Source organism: Strigops habroptila, chromosome Z (genome assembly GCF_004027225.2).
Source record: "Strigops habroptila isolate Jane chromosome Z, bStrHab1.2.pri, whole genome shotgun sequence".
In the NCBI taxonomy this organism is placed as follows: Eukaryota; Metazoa; Chordata; class Aves; order Psittaciformes; family Psittacidae; genus Strigops; species Strigops habroptila.
The window spans coordinates 14,336,450-14,350,630 of NC_044302.2; the positions used below are offsets into that span (position 1 = coordinate 14,336,450).

At 40.5% G+C, this 14,181-nt stretch overlaps 1 protein-coding gene across 6 annotated transcripts in view; it reads left to right on the forward strand.

The window, feature by feature from the left end:
- LOC115619535 (uncharacterized protein F13E9.13, mitochondrial-like) overlaps positions 1–14,181 on the forward strand; it is a 29,934-nt gene that overhangs the window by 9,528 nt on the left and 6,225 nt on the right. For all 6 annotated transcript variants that reach the window (XM_030511960.1, XM_030511957.1, XM_030511961.1 and 3 more), the window contains 2 exons: positions 9,664–9,814; positions 11,966–12,093. In XM_030511960.1, coding sequence (XP_030367820.1) covers positions 9,664–9,814; positions 11,966–12,093 — 279 coding nt within the window. The remainder of the gene's footprint in view (positions 1–9,663; positions 9,815–11,965; positions 12,094–14,181) is intronic.

Consider the following 14,181-nt stretch of genomic DNA (forward strand, 5'->3'; position numbering starts at 1 on the left):
GGTTTTGAGAAAAATGCCTGCTTGATTATAATCGATGGTACTTGGGCACTGCTTCAGTCGGAGGCAGCTAAAAATCCCAAGGCCACTGCCGCAGCTTTCTAGGTGAAACCTGTCTAAATATAATGATTAGTTTAAACCCACTGATGTCTAAAAGCCACCTTTGCTGTAACTCTATTTACTTCAGTTAAGTTATATTTGAGGATCAATTTAACCCACTGTGGTTATGTTCCTGTATAAGCATCTAATTATATATTTTTACTACTACTGTTATCCATTAAAACTTTCATTGCCTTTTTTTAAATGAGTGGATGGAGTTCAGCTTTTTCTATAACAACAAAAAATTGAGTGTATAGCCAGCCAAACTACTTAAAATTAAATTACATTTGGGAAAATTAAATATAAATTAATCTATGTTTATTGCATGAATCCTAGACTTGCTAATCTTTCTGCTCCTGCTGCTTGCTGAAGCAGTTTTAGTTATTTGTAACATTCCTTGATTTAAAGGTATGGAGTCTGTTTTAATACGGAAGGCTTTGTACTTCCTAAGTTGCCGTTTTCAAGGTATCCAGCCGCTTGAGAAACTGACAAAACCAAGTATTTATTGCTTCAGCAGAACCTACATGAAAACCTAAAGCAAAAATGCTAACCGAATCCAGTTTTAGTTTTTAGGAATTGTATGCATGTAGAATATTTGCGGTACAGAGGCATTTGCAAAAATATTTACACATTTTTAAAAGCAATAGTCTAACCATTAGTGAGCTTTGTTTCCTTTGAGGAGCAAAATTGATCACTAAATAAGGTAAATAGTGTGGGAACAATGTATTTTTCTTACTTCTCAGCAATTATTAATGAGGGACAGAATTCCTGGAAAGCTTGGGGTTCGCTCAGCTCTGCTACTGTTCTGCACTATTTGCTCTGTAACTGCAGAACACCACCTAGTAAAGGCCTGTGTTTAATGCATTTCATTGCACTTCTCTAAAAACGATTGTCTCAAGTTCACTGAGCAGGAAAGCAAAAAGAAAAGAAAATCACTTTAAGCAAAACAGTAGTAAAGTGAGTGCTGCTTTGTAGGTAGCAAATCTTTGACTAGTTGTTCTGTAGCAACTTAGTAGTGACTTTAATGTCAATACACTTATAATAGGTGGCTATTAATAAGGTAAGCTCTGTATGCTTTCACTACAAAAAATACTTGAAGGTGTACTTTGCTGTAGTGATCACGAGATGGTTGAGTTTGAGATCCTCAGGACAGTGAGAAGAGCATGCAGCAAGCTCACTGCCCTGGACTTCAAGAAAGCAGACTTTGGCCTCTTCAGGAACCTCCTTAGTAAGGTTTCATGGGATACAGTCCTAGAGGGCAGGGGGGCCCAAGACTGCTGGTCAATATTCAAGGATCACTTGCTATGTGCTCAAGAGTGTTGCATCCCGACTAGAAGAAAGTGCAGCAGGAGGGCCAGGAGACCTCCGTGGATGGATAAGGAGCTGCTGAGGAAACTTAGAGGGAAAAAAGAAGCTTATAGAAGGTGGAAGCGAGGACAGGTGGCCTGGGAAGAATATAGGAGCATTGCCCGGGAAGCTAGGAACCAGGTTAGGAAAGCTAAGGCCCAGCTAGAATTAAGTTTGTCAAGGGATGTGAAAGATAACAGAAAAGGATTCTGTAGATACGTAGCAAATAAAAGACAGACTAGGGACAATGTGGGCCCTCTCCGGAAGCTATCAGGAGAACTGGCTACCATGGATTTGGAGAAGGCTGAGGTTCTTAATGACTTCTTTGCCTCAGTCTTCACTAGCAAATGCTCTGACCACACCACAAAAGTCTTGGAAAGCAAATGTAGGGACTGTGAAAATGAAGACCTTAGGCCCACTGTAGGAGAGGATCAGGTTCGAGACCATCTTAAGAACCTGAATGTGCACAAGTCCATGGGACCTGATGAAATCCATCCACAGGTCCTGAAGGAGCTGGCAAATGGTTTAGCAAAAGCTTGCTAAACCACTGTCCATCATATTTGAAAAATCCTGGCAGTCAGGTGAAGTTCCTGATGACTGGGAGAAGGGTAATATAACCCCCATTTTCAAGAAGGGGAAGGTGGAAGACCCAGGGAACTACAGAGCAGTCAGCCTCACCTCTGTGCCTGGCAAAATCTTGGAACAGTTTCTCCTGGAAAACATGCTAAGGCACATGAAAAACAACGAGGTGGTTGGTGACAGCCAGCATGGCTTCACTAAGGGGAAATCCTGCCTGACCAATTTGGTGGCCTTCTATGATGGAGCCACGGAAGTGATGGACAGGGGCAGGGCAGTTGACTTCATCTACCTGGACTTGTGCAAAGCGTTTGACACTGTCCCGCATGACATCCTTGTCTCTAAATTGGAGAGACATCAATTTGATAGATGGACCACTCGGTGGATAAAGAACTGGCTCGATGGCCGCACGCAAAGAGTTGTGGTAAATGGCTCGATGTCCAGTTGGAAACCTGTAACGAGTGGTGTCCCTCAGGGATCAGTGTTGGGACCGGTCCTGTTCAACATCTTTGTCGGCGACATGGTCAGTGGGATTGAGTGTGCCCTCAGCAAGTTTGCCGACGACACCAAGCTGTGTGGTTCGGTTGATACGCTGGAGGGAAGGGATGTCATCCAGAGGGACCTTGACACGCTTGTGAGGTGGGCTGATGCCAACCTTATGAAGTTTAACCAAGCCAAGTGTAAGGTCCTACACCTGGGTCGGGGCAATCCCAGGCACTGCTACAGGTTGGGCAGAGAAGAGATTCAGAGCAGCCCTGCAGAGAAGGACTTGGGGGTGCTGGTTGACGAGAAGCTTAACATGAGCCGGCAGTGTGAGCTTGCAGCCCAGAAAGCCAACCGTATCCTGGGCTGCATCAAAAGAAGCGTGACCAGCAGCTCGAAGGAGGTGATCCTGCCCCTCTGCTCTGCTCTTGTGAGACCTCACTTGGAGTACTGCGTACAGTTCTGGCGTCCTCAACATAAAAAGGACATGGAGCTGTTGGAGCGAGTCCAGAGGAGGGCCACGATGATGGTAAGAGGGCTGGAGCACCTCCCGTATGAAGACAGGCTGAGAGAGTTGGGGCTGTTCAGCCTGAGAAGAGAAGGCTGCGTGGAGACCTCATAGCAGCCTTCCAGTATCTGAAGGGGGTCTATAAGGTTGCTGGGGAGGGACTCTTCCTTAGGGACTGTAGTGGTAGGACAAGGGGTAATGGGTTCAAATTTAAACAGGGGAAGTTTAGATTAGATATAAGGAAGAAGTTCTTTACAGTGAGGGTGGTGAAGCACTGGAATGGGTTGCCCAGGGAGGTTGTGGATGCTCCATCCCTGGCGGTGTTCAAGGCCAGGCTGGACAGAGCCTTGGACCAGATGGTTTAGTGCGAGGTGTCCCTGCCCATGGCAGGGGGGTTGGAACTAGATGATCTTAAGGTCCTTTCCAACCCTTACTATTCTATGATTCTATGATTCTATGATTTAGCTAAAAAAACATATGTGAAGGTAATGATATTATTTTGTAAAGGGGAAATAAAGTCAGCAGCATACAGCATGACTAGAAGGAGCTCAACATCAGCAACATGTAGTTATGCTAATAAACATGTCGTGGGTAGCCAGATAGTAACAGATGAAATTACTGAATTTTCCTAGCATATTGGCAAGGCATTGGATAAATTTGAAAATAACAGTAATACATCAGGAGATGGTGCATCTGAGAAGGCAGAGATTTTACTTCTTTATTTTTGTTCTTCAGGAGGCATTTATTTATTCAACTAGGCACCTAAAGGAAGGAATGCCATCAAAAACATGTTTCTGCTGGGTGCTTCTGAGATATGGGGCAATGATAGGAAAATAGAGGGAGATCTTGAGGAAAAGAAAACCGCTGTGTCTCCACTCTTCTAAGAGGAACGAGCAGTTTTTCATGTTATCAAATAACAACTGTCCAGTCCAAACAATTGTTGCCATCAGCCTCCCCCCTCCAGAAGGTTATTGCAGACTCCAGTGCTGCATGTTCTTGGTTCAGCACAGCAAGTTCAGCACAGGGGAGTGGAGAACGTGGTTGCCCAAGGGCATCAGTCTGGTGGGCCATGGTTTCTTTGGCCCTGGGCGTCACCGCAGGGCGTCATTGTGTCTGCTGTTTTGCTTTCCCTTCTGATTTCAAGACATTATGTTGAAAGCTGTCTGTTCTTAAGGGCAAATATGGCAACATTAGGCCACTCAAAAATTAGTGTCATTATATATACAAATAGTGGGGGAGATCCATGTCACACCCTTCTTAATATTAAGGTCCTCTTCCACTCAACTTTTCACTCTTCTAATGTAGGCATTTTAATTTGAAATACAGTAATGTACCTAAGGACCCATAGACCACAAAACATGGGGACAACACAGGATAGTACATTTTTGTATTGATATTTTTGACTGGAATCCACCTTAATCTCAAATACTTGTTCTCAGAAAAAACAATCCTACTTAATACTTCATTTTAATGACATCCTCCAAAGCCTGTATTATATTCCTTCTTTCCTAAAATGTTCTTTGTGGAGAAGCAAGTCAGAATTTGTTTGCTACGGTTACTTTTCAATTGCTTCATTATTAACAGGTGTTCCATGTGGTTTTTAGAGGTGTATAATTTCCTGTTTGTAGTTTCTGATTTAATTAACTACATCTGCTTGAAACAGAATGATGTATATAAGCTGGTTCCATGGGTGTTTGTAGAGGAGATAAAAGTACAAATGCTCTCTTATTTATTTTTGTTTAGCAGATATTACTTATCATCTCTCAGTGCTCAGGAATGTCCACAATATATTCTGTGAGTCTGGGTCAGATTCAGGCACAGTGTTTGGTTTTTCTTTCTTATTTATCAGTGTGTCTTGTTTCCTGCAATTAACCATTGTGTTATTTACCTGTGCTCATGTTGTTTGTTGTTGATCTACTTCCAAATTACATGACTTTTTTTCTATTGAAAGTTTGCTAATTATGAAGCACTGGTCATATTAGAGGGGACTGTTGTGTCTAAAGGAATTGCCCACAAGCCTTCAAGCTGATATCTATGTTTTCCTTTTCATTAGTGAAATGTCTTCTTGGCTGTAATCTGACAGTGTAGGCCTTTGCAGAGGAGATGCCGAGCCTTTCTAATACAGGGAGTATATGGCGGTGATACTCCCTTTCTTATTTTGCACATTCTGTACGCTCTCCGTTACCAACATGTAGCAGAGATTAAGAAGAAATAAATAACTGGCCCATCGTTAGCCTAATGGAGACAAAGTTAATGGTGATAAGAAGGATTTCAAGAAAAATTGCCATTGCAGAATATTGGCCTGGCCATCTGCTGATCTTCCAGGCATAAAACAGTCCCCAGAGCTGTATTTCCATAGTGATGCACAGGAACACTCATTTTCCAGGTACCCCTCCCTACTTGACTGTACGGAGTGGAAAACCTGAGTACGTGGGCCAGAGGCAAGATATGCTTTTGGGTTCCATTCAGAGCTTCAGTCTGGGTCTTGGGAGCAAGGACTGTAGGGTCTGCTATAGGGTGCAGCTTCCTTACACCTGGGTGAGCCTGTGTTACACTTGGCATGAATCAGGGCTCAGTTTTTAAGTTTTACCTTCTCTCATCTTATAAATTTAGAATAGTTCAGTAAAAAGGGACTTAAAATAATCATCTAGTCCAACTGCACCTCCACCTGACTGTGAAATTGCCCTTTTCTCCTTTAAGAATCATATTACTTAGTTCTGAATTAGTCTTCATCAATGATAATGACATAGTTGATAGCTGATTAAGTGAGACTTCATATCAGAAGATATCCCAGGTACCCAGATATTTCCATGTCTTTTATAAATACATCTTTGCTGTCTGAGGCTGTTCCTTTCCCTCATCCACCAGCAGAGATATCCTGCACTGCAATTCGTGTGCTGCAGCCCATGATATTGTTTAAGGTGGAATAGAATTGGACAGAATTGTACACTGCTTTTTTGTTTTTCTTTTTAACTGCTTCCACTGGTTAATTCTCTCCATTATTGTCACAACTCAAAAATATTGTCCATGTCAGCTAAGGGGGCTGGAGCACCTCCCATATGAAGACAGGCTAAGAAAGTTGGGGCTGTTCAGCCTGGAGAAGAGAAGCTGCGTGGAGACCTCATAGCAGCCTTCCAATATCTGAAGGTGACCTATAAGGATGCCAGAGGGGGACTCTTCATCAGGGACTGTAGTGATAGGACAAGGGGTGGTGGGTTTAAACTTCAACAGGGGAAGTTCAGGTTCAATATAAGGAAGAAGTTCTTTACTGTGAGGGTGGTGAGGCACTGGCACAGGCTGCCCAAAGAAGTGGTAAATGCCCATCCATGACAGTGTTTAAGGCCAGGTTGAACAGAGCCTTGGGTGACATGATCTAGTGTGAGATGTCCCTGCCCATGGCAGCGGGGTTAGAACTGGGTGATCTTAAGATCCTTTCCAGCCCTAACCATTCTATGATTATTAGTGCTGTGGTGGCAGGGAGGCAGCAAAACTGAGAACTGCAGCAGGCGTGTGCATTCCTGGGAGCATCCATGGGTGCCATGGAGCAAGGCAGTGAGTGTTGTGAGCTCTGCTGCAGATCTGCTCCCAGACCTGCAGTTCATGCTGAGCATGGAAGCAGCTGCTGCAAGATTATGTCCTGAGTAGCAAAAGATCTTCGCAGCATGGAGATTGTGTGCCTCTAGCATCAATAGCAGCCAAAGTTGATACTCCTCTGAGTTTTCATTTTCAGCATAAAATTAGTCTTTCCAATTCTTTTCGCATTAGGAAGGTAAGAAGAGCTGAGAGCCAGGATTTACTGCACCTATAAAACAAGATACCACCGGTAACGTTACCTGCAGCATATTGCCTTCGTGTAAAGGCAAAGATGGTTGCCTCAAGTCCAAAATTCAGCAGCAACCAGGAGCAGAGGCTGGATCTCATCTTTGTTAAAGCAGTAAATCCTTGCTCTCAGCTCCTTTGACTTTACAGTTGAAGAGAAGGAACATACCTGAGAAAGTGCTTCTAAGTGGTTGCACCCAATTCACTGTTTTGGGCTGTTAAAATGCAGTGCCATGCGCATTTGCAGCATTTAAAATGGATATTTCTTCCATCAACTCCATCTTGCAGTATTTTCTTACCCAGCAAAAGAAGTATTTCGGTCTATCATTTTTTCCCCCTTTTTATTATAAATTACCATAGGAAGGAAAATTAAAAAAAAAAAAAAAAAGGTTTACAGTTAGGTCTTCACAGCTGTTTAGGTAAAGGTGTTTAAATACGACTAAATTAAGTGGAGTAGCACTAACTTGTGAAAGAGAGACAACCCTTCGTTCTTTGAGCAGGCCCTGCCACAGCTGGTGACTTGATTTACATGTTCTTAATACAGTCTTGAAGTTCTGTTTATTAGGTTTCGTTGGAAATTTCCTGTTTTTGTTTTCCAGTGAGATGACAAAATTGCTTTGTTCCCACATAAGTCAGAAATAGGACTGTCTATTAACTATTCAATGGCTATTACTTTTCAACTTGTCAAATGTGAAAGTAAGCAATGGTATCATTCTCACAATTTTATGAGTGTAAGAATGAATTCATTAATGGGATCTGATTATGGCTTCATAAAACAGAAGGGTAATGATTTGGTGCCTGTACCTATTACTTTTGGTTAAAGTTTGTATTTTCATACCCTCCAAAAACCCAGATAAAGAGTACAGCCTTGTTAAACTATGTAAACAATCCTAATGTTTAGCAGAAAGTCTTAAATTACGAAGTTAAGGAAAAACAAACCAAACATCAACAAACAACATGTAAGCAGTGACTTCAATAAATGAAATTATTCCGCGAACAGCCCCTGTTCTGAGTTAGACATTGATTGCTGTGAAAATGTAACATATCTCTACAGTCATCAATGGTCTTATGACTGGAGAAGTAATTTTGTTTAACTCTGAACTGTGCTATACGATACAGTACCTATAAAAATAGAACCTATAGCTTGTGTTCCTAGATGCAGAAATCTCAGTCTAGCTATTTGGAGTGTGTTTATTACCCAATGTCTACTAGCACTTGTAACTATACTCGTGGTACACTCTTATCTTTGGATCCTGAGAGAACTCCATGCCTTTCACTCACTAGTCTCGAGGCACAGGACAGCTTGCATTTGATTTGGCATCCATCTGTGATGTTTCTTGTTAGCTTGATGTTTCTTGTCTGTGTTGCTAAGCAATACAGGCTCTTCTCTATCAGGCATAAGCTTCTGTTTCTGCAACTTCAGGGCTTTTGGAATGAAACTGAAATTATAAAATAAACAGGCACCTTGTCATTTGGTAAATACATTTTAAAGATCGTTTATGTTTGTATTCGAAATGTGCTAAAGTGAGGCCTCTGTTGCCGAAGCAGTTCTCTGGTGGGTGGGATTGCATTCTTGATGGCTGCTTTCACATGCATTCATTTCCTTGGGATGATGTCAGCTCTAATTAAATGTGCAGCTGACTCCAAAGCTGGAGCAGCAGCAGAGCTTCAGAAAGGCTTGGAAGAGACCTCTAAAGCATACTGGAAGAACAGCAAAAGACAAGATGAATGCAGAGCTTTTACACATGTGTTAAGTGACAGGTGAAATAAACTTCAAGGCTATGAAAGACTGGAGAAAAGAGGGGAACACAATAAGGGAGTCAGAATTCAATCTTGGTGCCTCACAGCTGTGGGCTCGCTACACCATGGCCCAAGGCTTCAGGATTTCAACACAGAGATATTTCAAGGCTGTGTCCCTAAGCGTAGATGAATGGCCTGTGAAGTCATTGCTATTCGTAATCTTCCTCTTCGGTATCCATCCCCCAAAAACCTTCCTAGTGCAAAAAATGAATTTAATATGGTGTAAACCATAGACATGGTAGAGTTGATGGTTGGAGTAGAGTGGAAAATGTTTCACTCTTGCCAAACCTTATTTTTTTGTAGTTTTGGCACAGCTCTAGAAGTAATTTGTTGACGTGGTGCTGTGTAGATAAAACAAGATACATTCAGATGAAGGTTGTATATAATGTATATAATAATACAGGCTGTGTTTCTTGCCTATTTTCCTAAAGAAAGAAGACAATGCTATTCCTTTCTGCCCATATCCTTGATGCTTTTTGACCTGATGGGCAACTTAAGGCATATTTAGGGAAATAAATGTTGGGAAAGAAATAATACAGTGAAAGAGTATCTGGAAAGCAGGGAGAGACCCAAGTTAATGACTTTTGGAGAGAAGACACATCATTAAGATAGAAGAGCTATGTTTTGACCTACCTGCTCTTCTGTTGGCACGTGTCCACACAGCAAGAAGTAGGTCCTTTCCAACCCTAACTGTTCTATGATCCTATGACAGGGTGTGCGGCTGGCTCTTCTCTGGAGCAAACTGATAAGAGCAGGGAAAGAGAAGGGAAATGCAGGAGGTAGGGGGAAAACTGGTTGTCTCTGTGCAGGAGTCAGTAAGATGGAAAAAAGTCAGAGATAATATAGGTGAAAATAAAAAATGTAAAACTTAAATATGTTGAAAAGCAAGGTTGGTTAGTCCTAGAGCTTATGGAACAACTTGTATTAGAATTAGATAAGATGGCAGTCAGGTTGGGTTTTGTTTGGGTTTAATATTTCTGTTTTTCAGGCTTCAGTTTTATCTAAGATGATGTTGCTAATTTTGTGTTTTTCAGGTCTTGATTTTATCCGTGCTGAAGGGTTTGTGTTTTCTCATGTTGCTGATGAAGGGATTATAAACGCCTGTGCAGGTAACCTGCTACGCTACAGAAAACAAGTTGGAGCAGAGAACATTCAGATTTTTGCTGATATTAAAAAGAAACATAGGTAAAAACAAGCAATATTTTATGTAAATATGAATGTAATAATGATTTTATTTTTCTAAATTTTTTCATTTTTTCTTAATGCCTATTTAGTGTCAGGAAAGTTAATGACATAGGGAGAACTTTATTGATGAAGCAAGGTCTTGCAGTGCTATTAGGGTCATTATGTGCTATTGTTTAAAAATGAATTTGCACCTGTAAGTTCCATGTGGCTGCATCTGTGAAGTTTGCCATTGTTTAACCTTCAAGATTTATAAATGCAGACTGAAAAAAGTTCTGCATCTGGTATTAGGTGAGATTTTGTATACTTCTCTATTATGTTTAAACAAATTTTCTTTCTGGAGGCTAGGCATACAAAGTTGTTTTTAGTTATGCAAGCAGTTGCCATATAAAAGCACCCAAATCATAATATTATGGCATTTAAAAAAGACATTCTCTTTTTTCTTCTCCCTGCTAATATAACTGGTTTCTTCTACTTAAATCAGTGCTATGTATGGATTATGTTCTATGATTATCAAACAGAAGGAACTTATGACAGATGAATCCAGTTTCTTTTCTGCTAATACTTTATCATAACTGTCACCTGGTAGTTTCAGCTATTTCGATGTCACTCTTTGGTTTTTTTTTTCCCTCAGAAGAACTGCTCAAGTGTTATGTATTATACATGCTAAATAACCTAATTAAAATGTTTGTGTGTAGTATGTGGGTAATCATGAGAATAACCAAGTCTGAAGATCTTAAATACCTAATAAACAGGTAATAATTTTCAAAGTAGAATGGAAACAATGCAGCATGACCAAATTAAGCTTTTACGGTCCTTTCAGAGTGGTTTCTTTCTAATGATTTATATATATAAAAATATGTGTATATATAAATAAAAATACACTGCATTAGACTTTTTTCCTAAAAAAACTGATAGCATCATGTGACTTTTTCTTTGCCTTGACAGTTGGTGAATTGATATTTGGATTATACTTCCTGTTGTTCAAAGGGTTTGCTTGTGAATAAAGGAAAAGAAATTTTTGTTTCAGGTAGATTCATAACCTGAAAAGGGAATGTTAAAGTACACGTTGATTGAGCTTTTTAATGTAGAAAAATGTGACTGCCACTGAGAGCTGCTAGCCTCCTCTTCTTTAAATGGGGAGAAACTATTTTTGTAGTCTACTTGCTGTGTTATGGCTACCCTCCATGTGCTAGTTTTAGGGTGCCTAACACCCTTAAGCCCCATTTCAATCTCATTGTATGTATTTATTAGTTAGGCCTGCCTTTCTCCAGCCACAGAAAGGGAGTTAATGTACTTCCTTTCCGATCCGTCACGTTGCACATACATGCTGCCTCTGAATATGGCCAGAGCATAGGCCCCCCCCCAGCAGCGTTGTCCATCCAGGCAGATCCAGGAAAGAGGTTGGCTCCAGCACCACTCATCAGTGCAACATGTCTGCTGTAACCATTGATTTCTACTTAAATGAAAACATTGAAAGAACAAGGTCAGCTGTTGAACCAGCAATGGCTGGAATTCTTACAAAGTTTAGAACTGTTTAAGTTAAAAGCTGCTTTTGCTATGGGTTTCATACAAAGTGCATCACACATATATCAAAGACTGCTGTTGAAAAGCTAGGTTGCAGGTAATTGGTGTTTGCAACTGCTGTGTAAGATGATTCCTGTGATTATGTCATAGGTAAGAACTATACTTGCTGTTAGTTGGACTTTGTGAAATGAAGTGGAGGGTGTTAGTTCTGTTCTAGCAGCAGAATCTGATTTATGAATGACTGCACATCTATAACTCCCACTTGAAGTCAGAGCTGTGTGTGCTCAACATTTCTGAAATACAGGTGCTCAACATGTAAGCAGCCTTCTCAATTGACACTTGGTAGTTCACACTCAGCAATCACTCCTTGGAGACAGGAGACCCAGAGCGATAGACAGATTAATTATGGTTCTCTGGTGGAAGAGGCTGGGTTTTTTATTTCTTGTTCATGTTGCGGTGTTACTTCCCAGTTTAAAACAGGATGCTTGCCCTCTCCCACAAAGCTTGCCTTTGGTTGTTCGGACAGCAGGGAAGATGAAGAAATGCAGTTAGACTGAGCATTCAACAAGGTGGATAACAAACGTGTGTGCCAACAGTAACCGCAGGGTACATTCATGCTGTTGACAGTGCTCATGCTCTGACGGCGGATGTCAGCGTTGCCCAGACCGCTTCAGCTGCTGAGCTCTTCCTGGCTGATGGGGTTGTACTGACTGGCACAGCCACTGGACTGCCCACGGATCCCCAGGAGCTGAAAGGTGAGAGCTGTCAGACAAAGGTATGACAATGGGCAGTAAATCTGGATTAATGTAGAAAGGAATCTATATGTCTGCTGTTCCTTAAGGTCAAAAAAGAGAGGCAAGAAGAGAAACTCTCACTGTTGGGTTTGATTTGATACAGCAGAACTTATGTGATTGAGGTGCTACTCAGATTGGCTGTCATATGGTTATAAACAACAATTTGGTGGGACAAAAATGAGAATTATTTCAAGCCTTTGTAACACTGAATGATACTGAGGCTTAAAAAAAAAAATTAAAAATGTGTGTAAAATTATGTAAACCCCCCCCAACTTTTCATTTCTAACAAGTCTTCATACAAGAAAAAGCTGCTTTATAGCCCTATTAGAAAACTACCTAACTATAAATCTTTCCATTGAAGAGTAAAGCATTTTTATCTTTCACAATGAAAATGCTAGCCCTAAAAGAAAAAGGGAATTTTGATAAGGCAACATTCTAAACCGTAATACCAAGGGAAGTACTGCTTGGAAGATTTCAGAAAGAGTACAGGTTCACTGGTAGATACACAGATATTACATCAAAATATTTTTTAAATGGTGTGGAGTTTTTACAAAGGGAGGGTCATTTGACCCAAGTTCTTACCCTTTCCAAAGTCTTACATTTTTCTTCACATTTTTCTACTGGCATAAGTTTGAGCTGTTATCATGAAATTAGATTGCTCCCATGCATGTCATGGTGGCATTTAATTTTCATCACTAATTTTAATTTAGGTTAATCTCTTGAATTTGAGGGTATCGCTACATAAGATAGAATGTGTAAGGTTTTTTTTAGGGTTTACTTTGGCTGACATGCTTTAACTTGGCACGTTTTAAAGTTCTAGTGCAGAGTGCATTGTGGTCAACTTATGTTCGCTGATCAGCATGAAAAACATACTTTACTTGCCATAGATACCTGGGCCTCAAACATCTTTTGAAGTAACATGAAATCATTCAGTGTTTTCAGGTTTTTTGTCTATATCATATGTGCTTAACAGCATTTAAAATGAATGTTGAACTTGTCAAAATGGATTCTTATTTCACACGTTAAACTTTTTTGCCAGATAATGGGTTATAAATGGCTATGCTTCAGTCACCAATGTTAAAAAGAAAATGATGGGTTGGTGTGAACACTGAGCTCTTGAATTAGTTAGGTCTTTTGGTATAGTAAACTAGAAATGATACATGGAACAGGTGACCTTGAAAGCTATGCCTGTTTTAGCAACCAAAAAGTTTCCTTAATCATAGAATCAACTAAGTTGGAAAAGACTGTTAAGATCAAGTCTAATCTTTACCCCAGGACTGCCAAGTCCGCCACTAACCATGTCACTAAGGACTTCATCTACTCAGCTAGAGCTCCATCCCTGTCTGCAATTAATGCTCCCATCACTCTCAATGCAGATTAAATAATTTTAAAAGAGGATTCTATAATTCTTAGGGAAAAATCCTAGGTTAAATTCTGCTTTCACATATGCATGTGCAACCTCCATTCATTTCCTGCATCAAAGAGGAAAACCTGACCTCCAGGCCCAAAGGTTTTGTATCACAGGACGCCAAACAAACAGCACCATGGCTTCTGCTGTTCTTCTATGTGAATAAACATGTCAGTCTGTCCTGCTCTCTTTGTGAGTCCAAAGAACAAAATGAATCAGAGTTGGCAGTTGTAATGAAATACACACATTAATTTTTTGTTTGGATTTGTGCTATGAAAACAAGAGTCTGCAGATCATGGGTTTATTTTAACTTAGGTCACAGCACTCTGGATGTTAGCAGACCCTCTCATGAGAATGATGTTGGCTTAAAACAATTAAGAGAAGAACTTAAAAATCAATATTCCGGGGTATAAGGAAATGACAAATTAGGCATAACTATGTCAGCAGATTCTTAAAAGGAATCAGATCTACAGTCTACAAAGCTGGTGTTGATGTGAGTGAAATTTTGCATTTCACGAATTTATGCAGCTCTGGAAGTGCTGTGTTGCAATGATACACGCAATTGGGCACCTTTCATCACACTGCAAAGCATCTCTTGAAAGCAGAACCAAGAGACGGATGAGATTTTTGTCATGTCTTCT